Source organism: Cherax quadricarinatus, chromosome 93 (assembly GCF_038502225.1).
Source record: "Cherax quadricarinatus isolate ZL_2023a chromosome 93, ASM3850222v1, whole genome shotgun sequence".
NCBI classification, from domain to species: domain Eukaryota; kingdom Metazoa; phylum Arthropoda; class Malacostraca; order Decapoda; family Parastacidae; genus Cherax; species Cherax quadricarinatus.
The window spans coordinates 11,156,894-11,179,533 of NC_091384.1; the positions used below are offsets into that span (position 1 = coordinate 11,156,894).

Consider the following 22,640-nt stretch of genomic DNA (forward strand, 5'->3'; position numbering starts at 1 on the left):
AGGTAGGTAGGTAGGTAGGGAGGTAGGTAGGTAGGTAGGTAGGTAGGCAGGCAGGCAGGCAGGCAGGTAGGTAGGTAGGTAGGCAGGCAGACAGGCAGGCAGGCAGGCAGATAGGTAGGTAGGTAGGTAGGCAGGCAGGCAGGCAGGCAGGCAGGCAGGCAGGCAGGTAGATAGGTAGGTAAGTAGGTGTATCTCACAGTCAACACCAGCCAGCCAGGGTACATAAAACGCAACACTCCCCATCTCACAAAACCAGCGTTTTTAACACGCTTCATAAAAACTTGCCAACAAACCCAGAGAACAATAAACCAACCCGCTGTCTGAAGAGACAGGCTGGACCTACGTACCAGCCGTCCATCACGACTGACAGACATACCTTCTGACAAGCCAGATTTACAATTAATCATTTACAAGGTATTTGTAAATGAGCTGAGGTTAGGTTAGCTGGTGTATGTGTGAGAGGCAGCTGAGGTTAGGTGGTGCATGTGTGAGTGACAGCTGAGGTTAGGTTAGCTGGTGTATGTGTGAGAGGCAGCTGAGGTTAGGTGGTGTATGTGTGAGTGGCAGCTGAGGTTAGGTTAGGTAGTGTATGTGTGAGTGGCAGCTGAGGTTAGGTTAGGTAGTGTATGTGTGAGTGGCAGCTGAGGTTAGGTTAGGTAGTGTATGTGTGAGTGGCAGCTGAGGTTAGGAGGTGCATGTGTGTGTGTGGGGCAGCTGAGGTTAGGTTAGGTGGTGTTTTTGTGGGTGGCAACTGAGGTTAGGTTAGGTTGTGTATTTGTGGGTGGCAGCTAAGGTTAGGTTAGGTGGTGTATTTGTGTGTGACAGCTGAGGTTAGGTAAGGTGGTGTATGAGTGGCAGCTGAGGCTAGGTGGTGTATGTGTGGGTGGCAGCTGAGGTTAGGTTAGGTTGTGTATTTGTGGGTGGCAGCTGAGGTTAGGTGGTGTATGTGTGAGTGGCAGCTGAGATTAGGTTAGGTAGTGTATGTGTGAGTGGCAGCTGAGGTTAGGTTTGGTGGTGCATGTGTGGTTGGCAGCTGAGGTTAGGTTAGGTGGTGTATGTGTGGGTGGCAGCTGAGGTTAGGTTAGGTGGTGCATGTGTGGGTGGCAGCTGAGGTTAGGTTAGGTGGTGCATGTGTGAGTGGCAGCTGAGGTTAGGTTAGGTAGTGTATGTGTGAGTGGCAGCTGAGGTTAGGTTAGGTAGTGTATGTGTGAGTGGCAGCTGAGGTTAGGTTAGGTAGTGTATGTGTGAGTGGCAGCTGAGGTTAGGTTAGGTAGTGTATGTGTGAGTGGCAGCTGAGGTTAGGTTAGGTAGTGTATGTGTGAGTGGCAGCTGAGGTTAGGTTAGGTAGTGTATGTGTGAGTGGCAGCTGAGGTCAGGTTAGGTAGTGTATGTGTGAGTGGCAGCTGAGGTTAGGAGGTGCATGTGTGTGTGTGTGGGGCAGCTGAGGTTAGGTTAGGTGGTGTTTTTGTGGGTGGCAGCTGAGGTTAGGTGGTGCATGTGTGAGTGGCAGCTGAGGTTAGGTTAGGTGGTGTATGAGTGGCAGCTGAGGCTAGGTAATGTATGTGTGGGTGGCAGCTAAGGTTAGGTTAGGTTGTGTATTTGTGGGTGGCAGCTGAGGTTAGATGGTGTATGTGTGAGTGGCAGCTGAGGTTAGGTTAGGTAGTGTATGTGTGACTGGCAGCTGAGGTTAGGTTAGGTAGTGTATGTGTGAGTGGTAGCTGAGGTTAGGTTTGGTGGTGCATGTGTGGGTGGCAGCTGAGGTTAGGTTAGGTGGTGTATGTGTGGGTGGCAGCTGAGGTTAGGGTTGGTGGTGTATGTGTGGGTGGCAGCTGAGGTTAGGTTAGGTAGTGAATGTGTGGGTGGCAGCTGAGGTTAGGTTAAGTAGTGTATGTGTGGGTGGCAGCTGAGGTTAGGTTAAGTAGTGTATGTGTGGGTGGCAGCTGAGGTTAGGTTAAGTAGTGTATGTGTGGGTGGCAGCTGAGGTTAGGGTTGGTGGTGTATGTGTGGGTGGCAGCTGAGGTTAGGTTAGGTAGTGAATGTGTGGGTGGCAGCTGAGGTTAGGTTAAGTAGTGTATGTGTGGGTGGCAGCTGAGGTTAGGTTAAGTAGTGTATGTGTGGGTGGCAGCTGAGGTTAGGTTAGGTTAGGTGGGATTAGTCAGGAAACTGGACATGTGTTTCCTGACGCGGGTCCCATAGCTCGATTGTTAGCGCACTCAACTGACACATTGAGGTGCATGGTTCACTCCCCTGTACGGGTGGAAACATTCTGGCGTGTTTCCTTAAAACACCTGCTGTCCCTGTTCGCTTGGCAATAAGTAGGTACCTGGGTGTTAGTCGACAGGTGTGGATCGCAGCCTGGGGACAAAACTGGCCTAATCTGCGGGAAATGCTCAGCATAACAAGCGGCTTTCTATATAGTAGTATGTCACTGATGTCAGCTATGGTCTGTATACCTTGTACTTATAGAAATAAAGACCCGACACTGGAGTTCCAGTGTCGGGTCATCATGTAACAGCCGAGATTCTTTGTGTGCCACAGCGTCTCTGCTCTGTCTTGATTATAGTACTGAATGGCTCTAGTAACACTTTGATTGACTCAGTCCCAATGAGACAGAAAACGTAACACTTCCCTAATAATTCACTCTTATTCAACTTTCAAAATACAGTGGACCCCCGGTTAACGATATTTTTTCATTCCAGAAGTATGTTCAGGTGCTAGTACTGACCGAATTTGTTCCCATAAGGAATATTGTGAAGTAGATTAGTCCATTTCACACCCCCAAACATACACGTACAAACGCACTTACATAAATACACTTACATAATTGGTCACATTGGGAGGTGATCGTTAAGCGGGGGTCCACTGTATACTAAGTGAGATTAGGAATATTGTACACTTGAAGGAGTTTCCAGGCGAGTCTGTCTCTCATGACTTTTTCGCCGTCCTCTTTGAACCAATACTGCTTAAACCCGCTCCTAGCAGAGCTAGGGACAATCACCAGCGTCTCCAGTACAGCAACACACTTAAACCCGCTCCTAGCAGAGCTAGGGACAATCACCAGCGTCTCCAGTACAGCAACACACTTAAACCCGCTCCTAGCACAGCTAGGGAGAATCTCCAGCGTCTCCAGTACAGCAACACACACTAAAACCCGCTCCTAGCACAGCTAGGGACAATCACCAGCGTCTCCAGTACAGCAACACACTTAAACCCGCTCCTAGCACAGCTAGGGACAATCACCAGCGTCTCCAGTACAGCAACACACACTTAAACCCGCTCCTAGCAGAGCTAGGGACAATCACCAGCGTCTCCAGTACAGCAACACACTTAAACCCGTTCCTAGCACAGCTAGGGACAATCACCAGCGTCTCCAGTACAGCAAAACACACTTAAACCCGCTCCTAGCACAGCTAGGGACAATCACCAGCGTCTCCAGTACAGCAACACACTTAAACCCGCTCCTAGCACAGCTAGGGACAATCACCAGCGTCTCCAGTACAGCAACACACTTAAACCCGCTCCTAGCACAGCTAGGGACAATCACCAGCGTCTCCAGTACAGCAACACACTTAAACCCGCTCCTAGCACAGCTAGGGACAATCACCAGCGTCTCCAGTACAGCAACACACTTAAACCCGCTCCTAGCACAGCTAGGGACAATCACCAGCGTCTCCAGTACAGCAACACACTTAAACCCGCTCCTAGCACAGCTAGGGACAATCACCAGCGTCTCCAGTACAGCAACACACTTAAACCCGCTCCTAGCACAGCTAGGGACAATCACCAGCGTCTCCAGTACAGCAACACACTTAAACCCGCTCCTAGCACAGCTAGGGACAATCACCAGCGTCTCCAGTACAGCAACACACTTAAACCCGCTCCTAGCACAGCTAGGGACAATCACCAGCGTCTCCAGTACAGCAACACACTTAAACCCGCTCCTAGCACAGCTAGGGACAATCACCAGCGTCTCCAGTACAGCAACACACTTAAACCCGCTCCTAGCACAGCTAGGGACAATCACCAGCGTCTCCAGTACAGCAACACACACTTAAACCCGCTCCTACCACAGCTAGGGACAATCACCAGCGTCTCCAGTACAGCAACACACTTAAACCCGCTCCTAGCACAGCTAGGGACAATCACCAGCGTCTCCAGTACAGCAACACACTTAAACTCGCTCCTAGCACAGCTAGGGACAATCACCAGCGTCTCCAGTACAGCAACACACTTAAACCCGCTCCTAGCACAGCTAGGGACAATCACCAGCGTCTCCAGTACAGCAACACACTTAAACTCGCTCCTAGCACAGCTAGGGACAATCACCAGCGTCTCCAGTACAGCAACACACACTTAAACCCGCTCCTACCACAGCTAGGGACAATCACCAGCGTCTCCAGTACAGCAACACACTTAAACCCGCTCCTAGCACAGCTAGGGACAATCACCAGCGTCTCCAGTACAGCAACACACTTAAACTCGCTCCTAGCACAGCTAGGGACAATCACCAGCGTCTCCAGTACCAATACCAATATCCTCATTTTAGCTACTAATAAAGAAGTCAGTTACACATACATCATACTTGAACTAGAAGGTTCACAAACGAGGGGCGTAACAGTGTGTGTGCGTGTGTGTGTGTGTGTGTGTGTGTGTGTGTGTGTGCACGAGGTACGGTCATTGTTGTACCCATCTATTGTATAAAATATAAAACAATACATTCCACCAATGTATTGTAATGTTTAGGTTCAATTGAACTTTCTCTCTGATCCTGACCTCTGTTCACGACTTTAATGGGAACATTTCATGGTGGAGGCCTCCTACTGTGTGTGTTATGTTACGTGGATACATCTACCCTGGCATGATTATTAATGTACTCTGATATGATGATACATATACTTGAAGATGAAGACACATATTCCCTGACATGAGGACACATATTCACTGACATGAGGACACATATTCACTGTCATGAGGACACATTCTCTGACATGAGTACACATATTCTCTGACATGAGGACACATATTCCCTTACATGAGGACACATATTCACTGTCATGAGGACACATTCTCTGACATGAGTACACATATTCTCTGACATGAGGACACTTTCACTGACATGAGGTCACATATTCAATGATATGAGGTTACATATTCTCTGACATGACACATATTTACTGACATGAGGATATACTCTGACATGAGGACACATATCTTTGAAAGGGTTCTAAGAAGCAAGATCGCTACCCATCTAGAAACCCATCAATTACACAACCCAGGGCAACATGGGTTTAGAGCAGGTCGCTCCTGTCTGTCTCAACTACTGGACCACTATGACAAGGTCCTAGATGCACTAGAAGACAAAGAAAATGCAGATGTAATATATACAGACTTTGCAAATGCCTTCGACAAGTGTGACCATGGCGTAATAGCTCACAAAATGCGTGATAAAGGAATAACAGGAAAAGTTGTTAGATGGATCTACAATTTCCTCACTAACAGAACACAGAGTAGTAGTCAACAGAGTAAAGTCCGAGGCAGCTACGGTGAAAAGCTCTGTTCCACAAGGCACAGTACTCGCTCCCATCTTGTTTCTCATCCTCATATCTGACATAGACAAGGATGTCAGCCACAGCACCGTGTCTTCCTTTGCAGATGACACCCGAATCTGCATGACAGTGTCTTCCATTGCAGACACTGCAAGGCTGCAGGCGGACATCAACCAAATATTTAAAAGGGACACAGAAAACAATATGAAGTTCAGTGATGAGAAATTTCAATTACTCTGATATGGAAAACGTTAGGAAATTAAAACTATATCGGAGTATAAAACAAATTCCAGCCACACAATAGAGTGAAAAACTAACGTCAAAGACCTGGGAGTGATCATGTCGGAGGATCTCACCTTCAAGAACCAAAACATTGTATCAATCGCATCTGCTAGGAAAATGACAGGATGGATAATGAGAACCTTCAAAACTAGGGATGCCAAGCCCATGATGACATTCTTCAGGTCACGTGAGGTCACAGACCCTGAGCTGCTTTGGGGATTAGCGTGGACGGTTACAAAGCATGGCTTGCTTCTGCAGTGTTTTAAAAACTGAGGTTGGAGAGTTGAAGGAGGAGGTCTTGCTTCTCCAGGAGGAGATTAGGAGGCTGAAGGTCCACCTCAATGGGTCTGGGAGAGAGTGTGAGGTGGCTGGAGTTGTGGGGAATGAGACTTCTAGCAGTGAGGTGCAGTCTGTCTCTCGCTGTGAGGAGGCTGTAGTTGGGGCGGTAGCAACGGTTACCAGCAGTGAGGTGCAGCCCAGCACCTGCTACAAGTGGCGAGTTGTTCACAGTAATGGGAGGCGCATCAGAGTAAGGAAAGTTAAGAGTGAAGATCTGAAGGTAGGAAATCGCTTCTCTGTTCTCCAGGATGAATGTACTTCAGTGGCCAGTGAAGGTAAGGGTACTACTGCCCCTGCTAATGAAGGTAAGCGCATTCTTGTGGTTGGTGACTCTCAGGTAAGATATATTGACCGTGCTTTTTGTAATAGGAATAAGAAGATGAGAGATAGAGTGTGCTTCCCTGGAGCTGGTGTTGGGGACATTGTCAACAGGCTGGATAATATCATGTCAGGTAATGGGAACAAGCCCATTATCTGTCTCAGTGCTGGTGGAAATGATATTGGGAAGGGTAGGAGAGAAGAGCTGTTAGATAAGTACAGGTCAGCTATAGATTTCATTAAGTCTAAGGGAGGGATCCCAATCATATGTAGCATCTTGCCTAGAAGGGGAGTAGGAAATGAATGGTTGTCTAGGGCAATTGGTGTAAATTGCTGGCTAGACAGATACTGCAAGGAACTTGCAATCCCATTCATTGACAACTGGAACAACTTTTATGGCAAACATGATATGTATGCAAGGGATGGGGTACATCTCTCTGGGGCAGGGGTGGTAGCACTTGCAGACTCGATTGAGAAGGCCATTGGTGAAATGCCTATGATTTTAAACTGATGGAAGATAGAGGTATGGGTGTGTGTGGGAAACAAGCAGGTTGCAACACTAGGGTTGGAAACAGTAAATGTATAAAAGGCATTCAGCATGAAGTTATAAATAAAGACAATAGAACAGGTCAGCAAACAAAGGGGGACAGCAGAGGGCAGCAAGGGACTAGCTCCCTTAAGGTTTACTATACTAATAGCAGGAGTGTTAGAAATAAGATAGATGAGCTAAGATTAATTGCAAGTGCAGGAAACATAGATATTATTGCTATAACAGAGACCTGGCTCAATCTGAAAGATAGAGAGATGCCCTCTGAATGTCACATACAAGGCTATAAATTATTCCACACTGACAGGGTCAACAGGAAAGGTGGTGGAGTAGCGATGTATGTCAGAGACAATTTAAATTGTTGTGTTAGACAAGATATTAAATTAGAAGCGTCAGCCACTGAATCTGTTTGGTTACAGCTTCTCGAGGGCCGAGAAAAACTAATTTTGGGTGTGATTTACAGGGCCCCAAATCTTGATAGGGAGTGCAGTAAACTTCTATGGGACGAAATTCGTAAGGCATCTACATACGAAAATGTTGTGCTAATGGGAGATTTCAACTATAGACAGATTGACTGGAGCAATTTGACAGGAAATTTAGAGTCGGGTGACTTTCTTGATACGATCCAGGATTGTTTTTTAAAACAGTTTGTGACAGAGCCAACTAGGGGAAATAACCTCCTTGACTTGGTTCTTGCCAGTAGGGAAACACTAATTAATAATCTTGAGGTTAATGATGAGCTTGGGGAGAGTGATCACAAATCACTCAGTTTTAATATATCATGGAATTCCCCTAATAATGGCAATCAAGTCTCCGTCCCTGATTTTCGCTTGGCTGATTTCATAGGACTGAAAAATTACTTAGGTGGGCTGAACTGGAATGACCTGACTAAGGGTCAGGTAGGTGGTGATGGTTGCCGATATGATGCTTTCCAGGGCATAGTTCTAGCTGCTCAGTCAAATTATGTTCCAAATAGGGAAATCAGATCAAACAAAAATGATCCTAAATGGATGAACAATAGATTAAAATATCTGATTGGTCAAAAGAGAGGCATATATAGGCAAATCAAAAGAGGAGAGGGGCAATTAAGAAATCGATATATTCAGTTAAAGAGAGAAATAAAAAAGGGAATTAGAAAAGCAAAAAGAGATTATGAGGTTAAAGTTGCAAAAGAATCGAAGACTAACCCAAAAGGATTCTTTCAGGTATACAGAAGTAAGATCAGGGACAAGATAGGCCCACTCAAAAGTTCCTCGGGTCAGCTCACTGACAGTGATAAGGAAATGTGTAGAATTTTTAACACATACTTCCTCTCAGTTTTTACACAGGAGGATACCAGCGATATTCCAGTAATGATAAATTATGTAGAACAGGACGATAATAAACTGTGCACTATTAGGGTCACAAGTGACATGGTCCTTAGGCAAATAGATAAATTAAAACCTAACAAATCCCCAGGCCCTGATGAACTGTATGCAAGGGTTCTAAAGGAATGTAAAGAGGAGCTTAGCACACCTTTGGCCAATCTTTTCAACATATCACTACAAACTGGCATGGTGCCAGATAAGTGGAAAATGGCAAATGTGATACCTATTTTCAAAACAGGTGACAGGTCCTTAGCTTCGAACTATAGACCAATAAGCCTAACCTCCATAGTGGGAAAATTTATGGAATCAATAATTGCCGAGGCAGTTCGTAGCCATCTTGAAAAGCATAAATTAATCAACGAATCTCAGCATGGTTTTACAAAGGGGCGTTCCTGCCTTACGAATTTATTAACTTTTTTCACTAAGGTATTTGAGGAGGTAGATCATGGTAATGAATATGATATTGTGTATATGGACTTCAGTAAGGCTTTTGACAGGGTCCCACATCAGAGACTATTGAGGAAAATTAAAGCACATGGAATAGGAGGAGAAATTTTTTCCTGGATAGAGGCATGGTTGACAAATAGGCAGCAGAGAGTTTGCATAAATGGGGAGAAATCAGAGTGGGGAAGCGTCACGAGCGGTGTTCCACAGGGGTCAGTGTTGGGCCCCCTGCTGTTCACAATCTACATAAACGACATAGATGAGGGCATAAAGAGCGACATCGGCAAGTTTGCCGATGACACCAAAATAGGCCGTCGAATTCATTCTGACGAGGACATTCGAGCACTCCAGGAAGATTTGAATAGACTGATGCAGTGGTCGGAGAAGTGGCAGATGCAGTTTAATATAGACAAATGCAAAGTTCTAAATGTTGGACAGGACAATAACCATGCCACATATAAACTAAATAATGTAGATCTTAATATTACGGATTGCGAAAAAGATTTAGGAGTTCTGGTTAGCAGTAATCTGAAACCAAGACAACAGTGCATAAGTGTTCGCAATAAAGCTAATAGAATCCTTGGCTTCATATCAAGAAGCATAAATAATAGGAGTCCTCAGGTTGTTCTTCAACTCTATACATCCTTGGTTAGGCCTCATTTAGATTATGCTGCACAGTTTTGGTCACCGTATTACAGAATGGATATAAATTCTCTGGAAAATGTACAAAGGAGGATGACAAAGATGATCCCATGTATCAGAAACCTTCCCTATGAGGATAGACTAAGGGCCCTGAATCTGCACTCTCTAGAAAGACGTAGAATTAGGGGGGATATGATTGAGGTGTATAAATGGAAGACAGGAATAAATAAAGGGGATGTAAATAGTGTGCTGAAAATATCTAGCCTAGACAGGACTCGCAGCAATGGTTTTAAGTTGGAAAAATTCAGATTCAGGAAGGATATAGGAAAGTACTGGTTTGGTAATAGAGTTGTGGATGAGTGGAACAAACTCCCAAGTACCGTTATAGAGGCCAGAACGTTGTGTAGCTTTAAAAATAGGTTGGATAAATACATGAGTAGATGTGGGTGGGTGTGAGTTAGACCTGATAGCTTGTGCTAACAGGTCGGTTGCCGTGTTCCTCCCTTAAGTCAATGTGACCTGACCTGACTAGGTTGGGTGCATTGGCTTAAGCCGGTAGGAGACTTGGACCTGCCTCGCATGGGCCAGTAGGCCTTCTGCAGTGTTCCTTCGTTCTTATGTTCTTATGTTCTTATCTAGGCTGGAATATTGCTGCACACTAACACCACCTTTCAAGGCAGGTGAAATTGCTGACCTAGAAAATGTACAGAGAACCTTCACGGCGCGCATAACGGAGATAAAACACCTCAATTACTGGGAGTGCTTAAAGTTCCTGAACCTGTACTCCCTGGAATGCAGGCGGGAGAGATACATGATTATATATACCTGGAAAATCCTAGAGGGACTAGTACCGAACTTGCACACGAAAATCACTCCCCATGAAAGCAAAAGACTCGGCAGACGATGCAACATCCCCCCAATGAAAAGCAGGGGTGTCACTAGCACGTTAAGAGACAACACAATAAGTGCCAGGGGCCCAAGACTGTTCAACTGCCTCCTAGCATACATAAGGGGGTTACCAATAGACCCCTGGCTGTCTTCAAGACCCCTGACTGTCTTCAAGACCCCTGACTGTCTTCAAGACCCCTGGCTGTCTTCAAGCAGGCACTGGACAGGCACCTAGAGTCAGTACCTGACCAGCTGGGCTGTGGTTCATACGTCGGGTTGCATGCGGCCAACACTAACAGCCTGGTTGATCAGGTCCTGATCCACCAAGAGGCCTGGTCTCAGACCATTCCCTACCTCAGAAAACTAAACCAGACTAAACCATCCCCAACCTCACAAAACTAAACCAGACTAAACCATCCCCTACCTCACAAAACTAAACCAGACTAAACCATCCCCTACGTCATAAAACTAAACCAGACTAAACCATCCCCTACCTCACAATACTAAACCATCCCCTACCTCACAAAACTAAATCAGATTAAACCATCCCCTACCTCACAACACTAAACCACAATAAACCATCCCCAACCTCACAATAAACCAGACTAAATCATCCTGTACCTCACAACACTAAACCACAATAAACCCTCCCCTACCTCACAACACTAAACCACAATAAACCCTCCCCTACCTCACAACACTAAACCACAATAAACCCTCCCGTACGTCACAACACTAAACCACAATAAACCCTCCCGTACGTCACAACACTAAACCACAATAAACCCTCCCCTACCTTACAACACTAAACCACAATAAACCATCTCCTACCTCACAACACTAAACCACAATAAACCCTCCCCTACCTCACAACACTAAGCCACAATAAACCATCTCCTACCTCACAACACTAAACCACAATAAACCCTCCCCTACCTCACAACACTAAACCACAATAAACCATCTCCTACCTCACAACACTAAACCACAATAAACCATCTCCTACCTCACAACACTAAACCACAATAAACCCTCCCCTACCTCACAACACTAAACCACAATAAACCATCTCCTACCTCACAACATTAAACCACAATAAACCATCTCCTACCTCACAACACTAAGTCACAATAAACCATCTCCTACCTCACAACACTAAACCACAATAAACCCTCCCGTACGTCACAACAGTAAACCACAATAAACCCTCCCCTACCTCACAACACTAAGCCACAATAAACCCTCCTCTACCTCACAACACTAAACCACAATAAACCCTCCCGTACGTCACAACACTAAACCACAATAAACCCTCCTCTACCTCACAACACTAAGCCACAATAAACCCTCTCCTACCTCACAACACTAAGCCAAAATAAACCCTCCTCTACCTCACAACACTAAGCCACAATAAACCCTCCTCTACCTCACAACACCAAGCCACAATAAACCCTCCCGTACGTCACAACACTAAACCACAATAAACCATCTCCTACCTCACAACACTAAACCACAATAAACCATCTCCTACCTCACAACACTAAGCCACAATAAACCCTCTCCTACCTCACAACACTAAGCCACAATAAACCCTCCCGTACGTCACAACACTAAACCACAATAAACCATCTCCTACCTCACAACACTAAACCACAATAAACCCTCCCCTACCTCACAACACTAAGCCACAATAAACCCTCCTCTACCTAACAACACTAAACCACAATAAACCCTCCCCTACCTCACAACACTAAGCCACAATAAACCCTCCCGTACGTCACAACACTAAACCACAATAAAACCTCCTCTACCTCACAACACTAAGCCACAATAAACCCTCCCGTACGTCACAATACTAAGCCACAATAAAACCTCCTCTACCTCACAACACTAAGCCACAATAAACCCTCCCGTACGTCACAACACTAAACCACAATAAAACCTCCTCTACCTCACAACACTAAGCCACAATAAACCCTCCCGTACGTCACAACACTAAACCACAATAAAACCTCCTCTACCTCACAACACTAAGCCACAATAAACCCTCCCGTACGTCACAACACTAAGCCACAATAAACCCTCCCGTACGTCACAACACTAAGCCACAATAAACCCTCTCCTACCTCACAACACTAAGCCACAATAAACCCTCCCGTACGTCACAACACTAAACCACAATAAACCCTCCTCTACCTCACAACACTAAACCACAATAAACCCTCCTGTACGTCACAACACTAAGCCACAATAAACCCTCCCGTACGTCACAACACTAAACCACAATAAACCCTCCCGTACGTCACAACACTAAACCACAATAAACCCTCCCCTACCTCACAACACTAAACCACAATAAACCCTCCCCTACCTCACAACACTAAACCACAATAAACCCTCCCGTACGTCACAACACTAAACCACAATAAACCCTCCCGTACGTCACAACACTAAACCACAATAAACCCTCCCCTACCTCACAACATTAAACCACAATAAACCCTCCTCTACCTCACAACACTAAGCCACAATAAACCCTCCTCTACCTCACAACACTAAACCACAATAAACCCTCCCGTACGTCACAACACTAAACCACAATAAACCCTCCTCTACCTCACAACACTAAGCCACAATAAACCCTCCCGTACTTCACAACACTAAACCACAATAAATCCTCACGTACGTCACAACACTAAACCACAATAAACCCTCCCGTACGTCACAACACTAAACCACAATAAACCCTCCCGTACGTCACAACACTAAACCACAATAAACCCTCCCCTACATCACAACACTAAACCACAATAAACCCTCCCCTACCTCACAACACTAAGCCACAATAAACCCTCCTCTACCTCACAACACTAAGCCACAATAAACCCTCCTCTACCTCACAACACTAAGCCACAATAAACCCTCCTCTACCTCACAACACTAAGCCACAATAAACCCTCCTCTACCTCACAACACTAAGCCACAATAAACCCTCCTCTACCTCACAACACTAAGCCACAATAAACCCTCCTCTACCTCACAACACTAAGCCACAATAAACCCTCCTGTACGTCACAACACTAAGCCACAATAAACCCTCCTCTACCTCACAACACTAAGCCACAATAAACCCTCCTCTACCTCACAACACTAAGCCACAATAAACCCTCCCGTACGTCACAACACTAAGCCACAATAAACCCTCCTCTACCTCACAGCACTAAGCCACAATAAACCCTCCCCTACCTCACAACACTAAGCCACAATAAACCCTCCTCTACCTCACAACACTAAGCCACAATAAACCCTCCCGTACGTCACAACACTAAACCACAATAAACCCTCCTCTACCTCACAACACTAAGCCACAATAAACCCTCCTCTACCTCACAACACTAAGCCACAATAAACCCTCCTCTACATCACAACACTAAGCCACAATAAACCCTCCTCTACCTCACAACACTAAGCCACAATAAACCCTCCTCTACCTCACAACACTAAGCCACAATAAACCCTCCCGTGCGTCACAACACTAAGCCACAATAAACCCTCCTCTACCTCACAACACTAAGCCACAATAAACCCTCCCCTACCTCACAACACTAAGCCACAATAAACCCTCCTCTACCTCACAACACTAAGCCACAATAAACCCTCCTCTACCTCACAACACTAAGCCACAATAAACCCTCCTCTACCTCACAACACTAAGCCACAATAAACTCTCCTCTACCTCACAACACTAAGCCACAATAAACCCTCCCGTACGTCACAACACTAAACCACAATAAACCCTCCTCTACCTCACAACACTAAGCCACAATAAACCCTCCCGTACGTCACAACACTAAACCACAATAAACCCTCCTCTACCTCACAACACTAAGCCACAATAAACCCTCCTCTACCTCACAACACTAAGCCACAATAAACCCTCCTCTACCTCACAACACTAAGCCACATAAACCCTCCTCTACCTCACAACACTAAGCCACAATAAACCCTCCAATACCTCACAACACTAAGCCACAATAAACCCTCCCCTACCTCACAACACTAAGCCACAATAAACCCTCCTCTACCTCACAACACTAAGCCACAATAAACCCTCCTCTACCTCACAACACTAAGCCACAATAAACCCTCCCGTACGTCACAACACTAAACCACAATAAACCCTCCTCTACCTTACAACACTAAGCTACAATAAACCCTCCTCTACCTCACAACACTAAGCCACAATAAACCCTCCTCTACCTCACAACACTAAGCCACAGTAAACCCTCCTCTACCTCACAACACTAAGCCACAATAAACCCTCCTCTACCTCACAACACAAAGCCACAATAAACCCTCCTCTACCTCACAACACTAAGCCACAATAAACCCTCCTCTACCTCACAACACTAAGCCACAATAAACCCTCCCGTACGTCACAACACTAAGCCACAATAAACCCTTCTCTACCTCACAACACTAAGCCACAATAAACCCTCCTCTACCTCACAACACTAAGCCACAATAAACCCTCCCGTCCGTCACAACACTAAGCCACAATAAACCCTCCTCTACCTCACAACACTAAGCCACAATAAACCCTCCTCTACCTCACAACACTAAGCCACAATAAACCCTCCCCTACCTCACAACACTAAGCCACAATAAACCCTCCTCTACCTCACAACACTAAGCCACAATAAACCCTCCCGTACGTCACAACACTAAACCACAATAAACCCTCCTCTACCTTACAACACTAAGCTACAATAAACCCTCCTCTACCTCACAACACTAAGCCACAATAAACCCTCCTCTACCTCACAACACTAAGCCACAATAAACCCTCCTCTACCTCACAACACTAAGCCACAATAAACCCTCCTCTACCTCACAACACTAAGCCACAATAAACCCTCCTCTACCTCACAACACTAAGCCACAATAAACCCTCCTCTACCTCACAACACTAAGCCACAATAAACCCTCCCGTACGTCACAACACTAAGCCACAATAAACCCTCCCGTACGTCACAACACTAAACCACAATAAACCCTCCCCTACCTCACAACACTAAGCCACAATAAACCCTCCTCTACCTCACAACACTAAGCCACAATAAACCCTCCCGTACGTCACAACACTAAACCACAATAAACCCTCCCCTACCTCACAACACTAAGCCACAATAAACCTTCCTCTACCTCACAACACTAAGCCACAATATACCCTCCTCTACCTCACAACACTAAGCCACAATAAACCCTCCCGTACGTCACAACACTAAACCACAATAAACCCTCCCCTACCTCACAACACTAAGCCACAATAAACCCTCCTCTACCTCACAACACTAAGCCACAATAAACCCTCCTCTACCTCACAACACTAAGCCACAATAAACCCTCCTCTACCTCACAACACTAAGCCACAATAAACCCTCCCGTACGTCACAACACTAAGCCACAATAAACCCTCCCGTACGTCACAACACTAAACCACAATAAACCCTCCCCTACCTCACAACACTAAGCCACAATAAACCCTCCTCTACCTCACAACACTAAGCCACAATATACCCTCCTCTACCTCACAACACTAAGCCACAATAAACCCTCCTCTACCTCACAACACTAAACCACAATAAACCCTCCCCTACCTCACAACACTAAGCCACAATAAACCCTCCTCTACCTCACAACAGTAAGCCACAATAAACCCTCCCGTACGTCACAACACTAAGCCACAATAAACCCTCCCGTACGTCACAACACTAAACCACAATAAACCCTCCCGTACGTCACAACACTAAACCACAATAAACCCTCCCGTACGTCACAACACTAAACCACAATAAACCCTCCCCTACCTCAAAACACTAAACCACAATAAACCCTCCCCTACCTCACAACACTAAACCACAATAAAGCCTCCCCTACCTCACAACACTAAACCACAATAAACCCTCCCGTACGTCACAACACTAAACCACAATAAACCCTCCCCTACCTCACAACACTAAACCACAATAAACCCTCCCCTACCTCACAACACTAAACCACAATAAACCCTCCCCTACCTCACAACACTAAACCACAATAAACCCTCCCGTACGTCACAACACTAAACCACAATAAACCCTCCCGTACGTCACAACACTAAACCACAATAAACCCTCCCGTACATCACAACACTAAACCACAATAAACCCTCCCGTACGTCACAACACTAAACCACAATAAACCCTCCCCTACCTCACAACACTAAACCACAATAAACCCTACCGTACGTCACAACACTAAACCACATTAAACCCTCCCGTACGTCACAACACTAAACCACAATAAACCCTTCCGTACGTCACAACACTAAACCACAATAAACCCTCCCGTACGTCACAACACTAAACCACAATAAACCCTCCCGTACGTCACAACACTAAACCACAATAAACCCTCCCGTACGTCACAACACTAAACCACAATAAACCCTCCCGTACGTCACAACACTAAACCACAATAAACCCTCCCCTACCTCACAACACTAAACCACAATAAACCCTCCCCTACCTCACAACACTAAACCACAATAAACCCTCCGGTACGTCACAACACTAAACCGCAAAAAACCCTCCCGTACGTCACAACACTAAACCACAATAAACCCTCCCCTACCTCACAACACTAAACCACAATAAACCCTCCCGTACGTCACAACACTAAGCCACAATAAACCCTCCCCTACCTCACAACACTAAACCACAATAAACCCTCCCCTACCTCACAACACTAAACCACAATAAACCCTCCCCTACCTCACAACAATAAACCACAATAAACCCTCCTCTACCTCACAACACTAAACCACAATAAACCCTCCCGTACGTCACAACACTAAACCACAATAAACCCTCCCCTACCTCACAACACTAAACCACAATAAACCCTCCCGTACGTCACAACACTAAGCCACAATAAACCCTCCCCTACCTCACAATACTAAACCACAATAAACCCTCCCCTACCTCACAACACTAAACCACAATAAACCCTCCCCTACCTCACAACACTAAACCACAATAAACCCTCCCCTACCTCACAACACTAAACCACAATAAACCCTCCCCTACCTCACAACACTAAACCACAATAAACCCTCCCGTACGTCACAACACTAAAACACAATAAACCCTCCCCTACCTCACAACACTAAACCACAATAGACCCTCCTCTACCTCACAACACTAAACCACAATAAACCCTCCCCTACCTCACAACACTAAACCACAATAAACCCTTCTCTACCTCACAACACTAAACCACAATAAACCCTCCCCTACCTCACAACACTAAACCACAATAAACCCTCCCGTACGTCACAACACTAAACCACAATAAACCCTCCCCTACCTCACAACACTAAACCACAATAAACCCTCCCCTACCTCACAACACTAAACCACAATAAACCCTCCCGTACGTCACAACACTAAACCACAATAAACCCTCCCCTACCTCACAACACTAAACCACAATAAACCCTCCCCTACCTCACACTAAACCACAATAAACCCTCCCCTACCTCACAACACTAAACCACAATAAACCCTCCCGTACCTCACAACACTAAACCACAATAAACCCTCCCCTACCTCACAACACTAAACCACAATAAACCCTCCTCTACCTCACAACACTAAACCACAATAAACCCTCCCCTACCTCACAACACTAAACCACAATAAACCCTCCTCTACCTCACAACACTAAACCACAATAAACCCTCCGGTACGTCACAACACTAAACCACAATAAACCCTCCCCTACCTCACAACACTAAACCACAATAAACCCTCCCCTACCTCACAACACTAAACCACAATAAACCCTCCCGTACCTCACAACACTAAACCACAATAAACCCTCCCCTACCTCACAACACTAAACCACAATAAACCCTCCCCTACCTCACAACACTAAACCACAATAAACCCTCCCCTACCTCACAACACTAAACCACAATAAACCCTCCCGTACGTCAAAACACTAAGCCACAATAAACCCTCCCCTACCTCACAACACTAAACCACAATAAACCCTCCTCTACCTCACAACACTAAACCACAATAAACCCTCCCCTACCTCACAACACTAAACCACAATAAACCCTCCCCTACCTCACAACACTAAGCCACAATAAACCCTCCCCTACCTCACAACACTAAACCACAATAAACCCTCCCCTACCTCACAACACTAAACCACAATAAACCCTCCGGTACGTCACAACACTAAACCACAATAAACCCTCCCCTACCTCACAACACTAAACCACAATAAACCCTCCCCTACCTCACAACACTAAACCACAATAAACCCTCCCGTACCTCACAACACTAAACCACAATAAACCCTCCCCTACCTCACAACACTAAACCACAATAAACCCTCCCCTACCTCACAACACTAAACCACAATAAACCCTCCCCTACCTCACAACACTAAACCACAATAAACCCTCCCGTACGTCACAACACTAAGCCACAATAAACCCTCCCCTACCTCACAACACTAAACCACAATAAACCCTCCTCTACCTCACAACACTAAACCACAATAAACCCTCCCCTACCTCACAACACTAAACCACAATAAACCCTCCCCTACCTCACAACACTAAACCACAATAAACCCTCCCCTACCTCACAACACAGGACTCACGTGACTTCATTATCTCTCTGACATCAACAAGCTTCACCTTCGTGTATATTTCTAACTTTATATACTAGTCATCAAGGTCACAGGACAGTATCTTTAGCTAGTAAATATATGCTAGTTTAGGTACATATTTATTACTATTTCCTCTACTAGCAATGCAAGACTATGGTTATGTTCATAGATTTAGATTTTATCGTCAAAGTTGCTAGTTTATTGTGTACCTCATATACATCCTGTGGATGGTAGTGGCTAGTTTATCCATCCTGTGGATGGTAGTGGCTAGTTTATCCATCCTGTGGATGGTAGTGGCTAGTTTATTGTGTACCTCATATCCATCCTGTGGATGGTAGTGGCTAGTTTATTGTGTACCTCATATCCATCCTGTGGATGGTAGTGGCTAGTTTGTGCACCTCATATCCATCCTGTGGATGGTAGTGGCTAGTTTGTGTACCTCATATCCATCCTGTGGATGGTAGTGGCTAGTTTATTGTGTACCTCATATACATCCTGTGGATGGTAGTTGCTAGTTTATTGTGTACCTCATATCCATCCTGTGGATGGTAGTGGCTAGTTTATTGTGTACCTCATATCCATCCTGTGGATGGTAGTGGCTAGTTTATTGTGTACCTCATATCCATCCTGTGGATGGTAGTGGCTAGTTTATTGTGTACCTCATATCCATCCTGTGGATGGTAGTGGCTAGTTTATTGTGTACCTCATATCGATCCTGTGGATGGTAGTGGCTAGTTTATTGTGTACCTCATATCCATCCTGTGGATGGTAGTGGCTAGTTTGTGTACCTCATATCCATCCTGTGGATGGTAGTGGCTAGTTTATTGTGTACCTCATATCCATCCTGTGGATGGTAGTGGCTAGTTTATTGTGTACCTCATATCCATCCTGTGGATGGTAGTGGCTAGTTTATTGTGTACCTCATATCCATCCTGTAGATGGAAGTGGCTAGTTTATTGTGTACCTCATATCCATCCTGTAGATGGAAGTGGCTAGTTTATTGTGTACCTCATATCCATCCTGTAGATGGAAGTGGCTAGTTTATTGTGTACCTCATATCCATCCTGTGGATGGTAGTGGCTAGTTTATTGTGTGCCTCATATCCATCCTGTGGATGTTAGTGGCTAGTTTATTGTGTACTTCATATCCATCCTGTGGATGGTAGTGGCTAGTTTGTGTACCTCATATCCATCCTGTGGATGGTAGTGGCTAGTTTATTGTGTTCCTCATATCCATCCTGTGGATGTTAGTGGCTAGTTTATTGTGTACCTCATATCCATCCTGTGGATGGTAGTGGCTAGTTTGTGTACCTCATATCCATCCTGTGGATGGCAGTGACTAGTTTATTGTGTTCCTCATATACATCCTGTGGATGGTAGTGACTAGTTTATTGTGTACCTCATATCCATCCTGTGGATGGTAGTGGCTAGTTTATTGTGTACCTCATATCCATCCTGTGGATGGTAGTGGCTAGTTTATTGTGTACCTCATATCCATCCTGTGGATGGTAGTGGCTAGTTTATTGTGTACCTCATATCCATCCTGTGGATGGTAGTGGCTAGTTTATTGTGTACCTCATATCCATCCTGTGGATGGTAGTGACTAGTTTATTGTGTACCTCATATCCATCCTGTGGATGGTAGTGGCTAGTTTATTGTGTACCTCATAGCCATCCTGTGGATGGTAGTGGCTAGTTTATTGTGTACCTCATATCCATCCTGTGGATGGTAGTTGCTAGTTTATTGTGTACCTCATATCCATCCTGTGGATGGTAGTGGCTAGTTTATTGTGTACCTCATATCCATCCTGTGGATGGTAGTGGCTAGTTTATTGTGTACCTCATATCCATCCTGTGGATGGTAGTGGCTAGTTTGTGTACCTCATATCCATCCTGTGTATGGTAGTGGCTAGTTTATTGTGTACCTCATATCCATCCTGTGGATGGTAGCGTTAGAGCATATGGATACATAATAGGCCTAGGATCTAGGCCTCTAAAGGGTTAACAAAAGTACATCTGGATTTATATCTACAATTCACTTATGTGTTACAAGGAAATTTAGGTTTTTCCGTGTGTGTGTGTGTGTGTGTGTGTACTCACCTATTTGTACTCACCTATTTGTGGTTGCAGGGGTCGAGTCCTAGCTCCTGGCCCCGCCTCTTCACCGGTTGCTACTAGACCCTCTCTCTCCCCGCTCCATGAGCTTTATCAAACCTCGTCTTAAAACTGTGTATGGTTCCTGCCTCCACTACGTCATTTTCTAGGCTATTCCACTGCCTTACTACTCTATGACTGAAGAAATACTTCCTACTATCTCTCTGACTCATTTGTGTCTTCAACTTCCAATTGTGGCCTCTTGTTTCTGTGTCCCCTCCCTGGAACATCCTGTCTTTGTCCACCTTGTCTATTCCACGCAGTATTTTATATGTCGTTATCATGTCTCCCCTGACCCTCCTGTCCTCCAGTGTGGTCAGGCCGATTTCCCTTAATCTTTCTTCATAGGACATTCCCCTTAGCTCTGGAACTAACCTTGTCGCAAACCTTTGTACTTTCTCTAGTTTCTTGACGTGCTTTATCAAGTGCGGGTTCCAAACAGGTGCTGCATACTCCAGTATGGGCCTGACATACACGGTGTACAGTGTCTTGAATGTGTGTGTGTGTGTGTGTGTGTGTGTGTGTGTGTGTGTGTGTGTGTGTGTGTGTGTGTGTGTGTGTGTGTGTGTGTGTGTGTGTGTGTGTGTGTGTGTGTGTGTGTGTGTGTATCTGTGTGTAACTAACGTTGCTATGCCTTCCTTGTAATTCGTTCATTCATTTTCGTCTCTATCTCTCGTTCTACAGCCGTTCATGTGGGGCTACATAGTGGTGAACGTGTCAGCTGGCTACATGTTTGGGACGTGGAGAGGTCTGGCTGTCACTGTCTCCACTGCCACAGCTGGTGTCCTCCTCGCACACCTTCTTATAAGACTCTGTCTGAGAGAGGTAAGAACACGTCACTCACTAGTGGTAACGTGATTGTAAACAAATCAGGGAACGGGTGGTGGTCGAACCCATGGCGAGTGTATCCTAAAAGTCACAGGTTAGTCTTGAAGACTACAGTGGCCTTTACCAACTTCAGGGCTGAGGGACTGATTACCTCATCTCTTGTATGTAAATTCACTGGATGGCGACACGTCTACAAATAAAGATACCCAGATGTTGCATGTGTCTAATTTTTCATTTTGTCGGTAAAAATCCCTATATATGTCCTTCAGGTGATAGGTTCGTAGTAACGTTTACTCCCAGATCTGTTGCTGTTGGTCTTTCTATCATTTTCCCCTCACATGGTTCTGTACTCGCCTATATGTGCTTGCAAGGGTTGAGTCTCAGTTCCTGGTCCCACCTCTTTGCTGGTCGCTATTGGGTTCTGTAGCTGAAGAATTACTTCCTAGCATCCATGTTCTACTGTTCGTTTGTTTACCTGTTCATTCAACTGTTCAACTGTTCACCTACTGGTTCACATTACCGTACTGTTGATGAGCTTTGAGTCTTACTACTCTCTG

The 22,640-nt window shown here is 45.3% G+C and overlaps 1 protein-coding gene across 1 annotated transcript in view; it reads left to right on the plus strand.

Moving 5' to 3' along the window:
• The window catches only part of LOC128703526 (transmembrane protein 64), a 167,355-nt gene that overhangs the window by 36,813 nt on the left and 107,902 nt on the right, over window positions 1-22,640 (plus strand). The window contains exon 3 of the mRNA XM_070104704.1: window positions 21,940-22,080. Coding sequence (XP_069960805.1) covers window positions 21,940-22,080 — 141 coding nt within the window. The remainder of the gene's footprint in view (window positions 1-21,939; window positions 22,081-22,640) is intronic.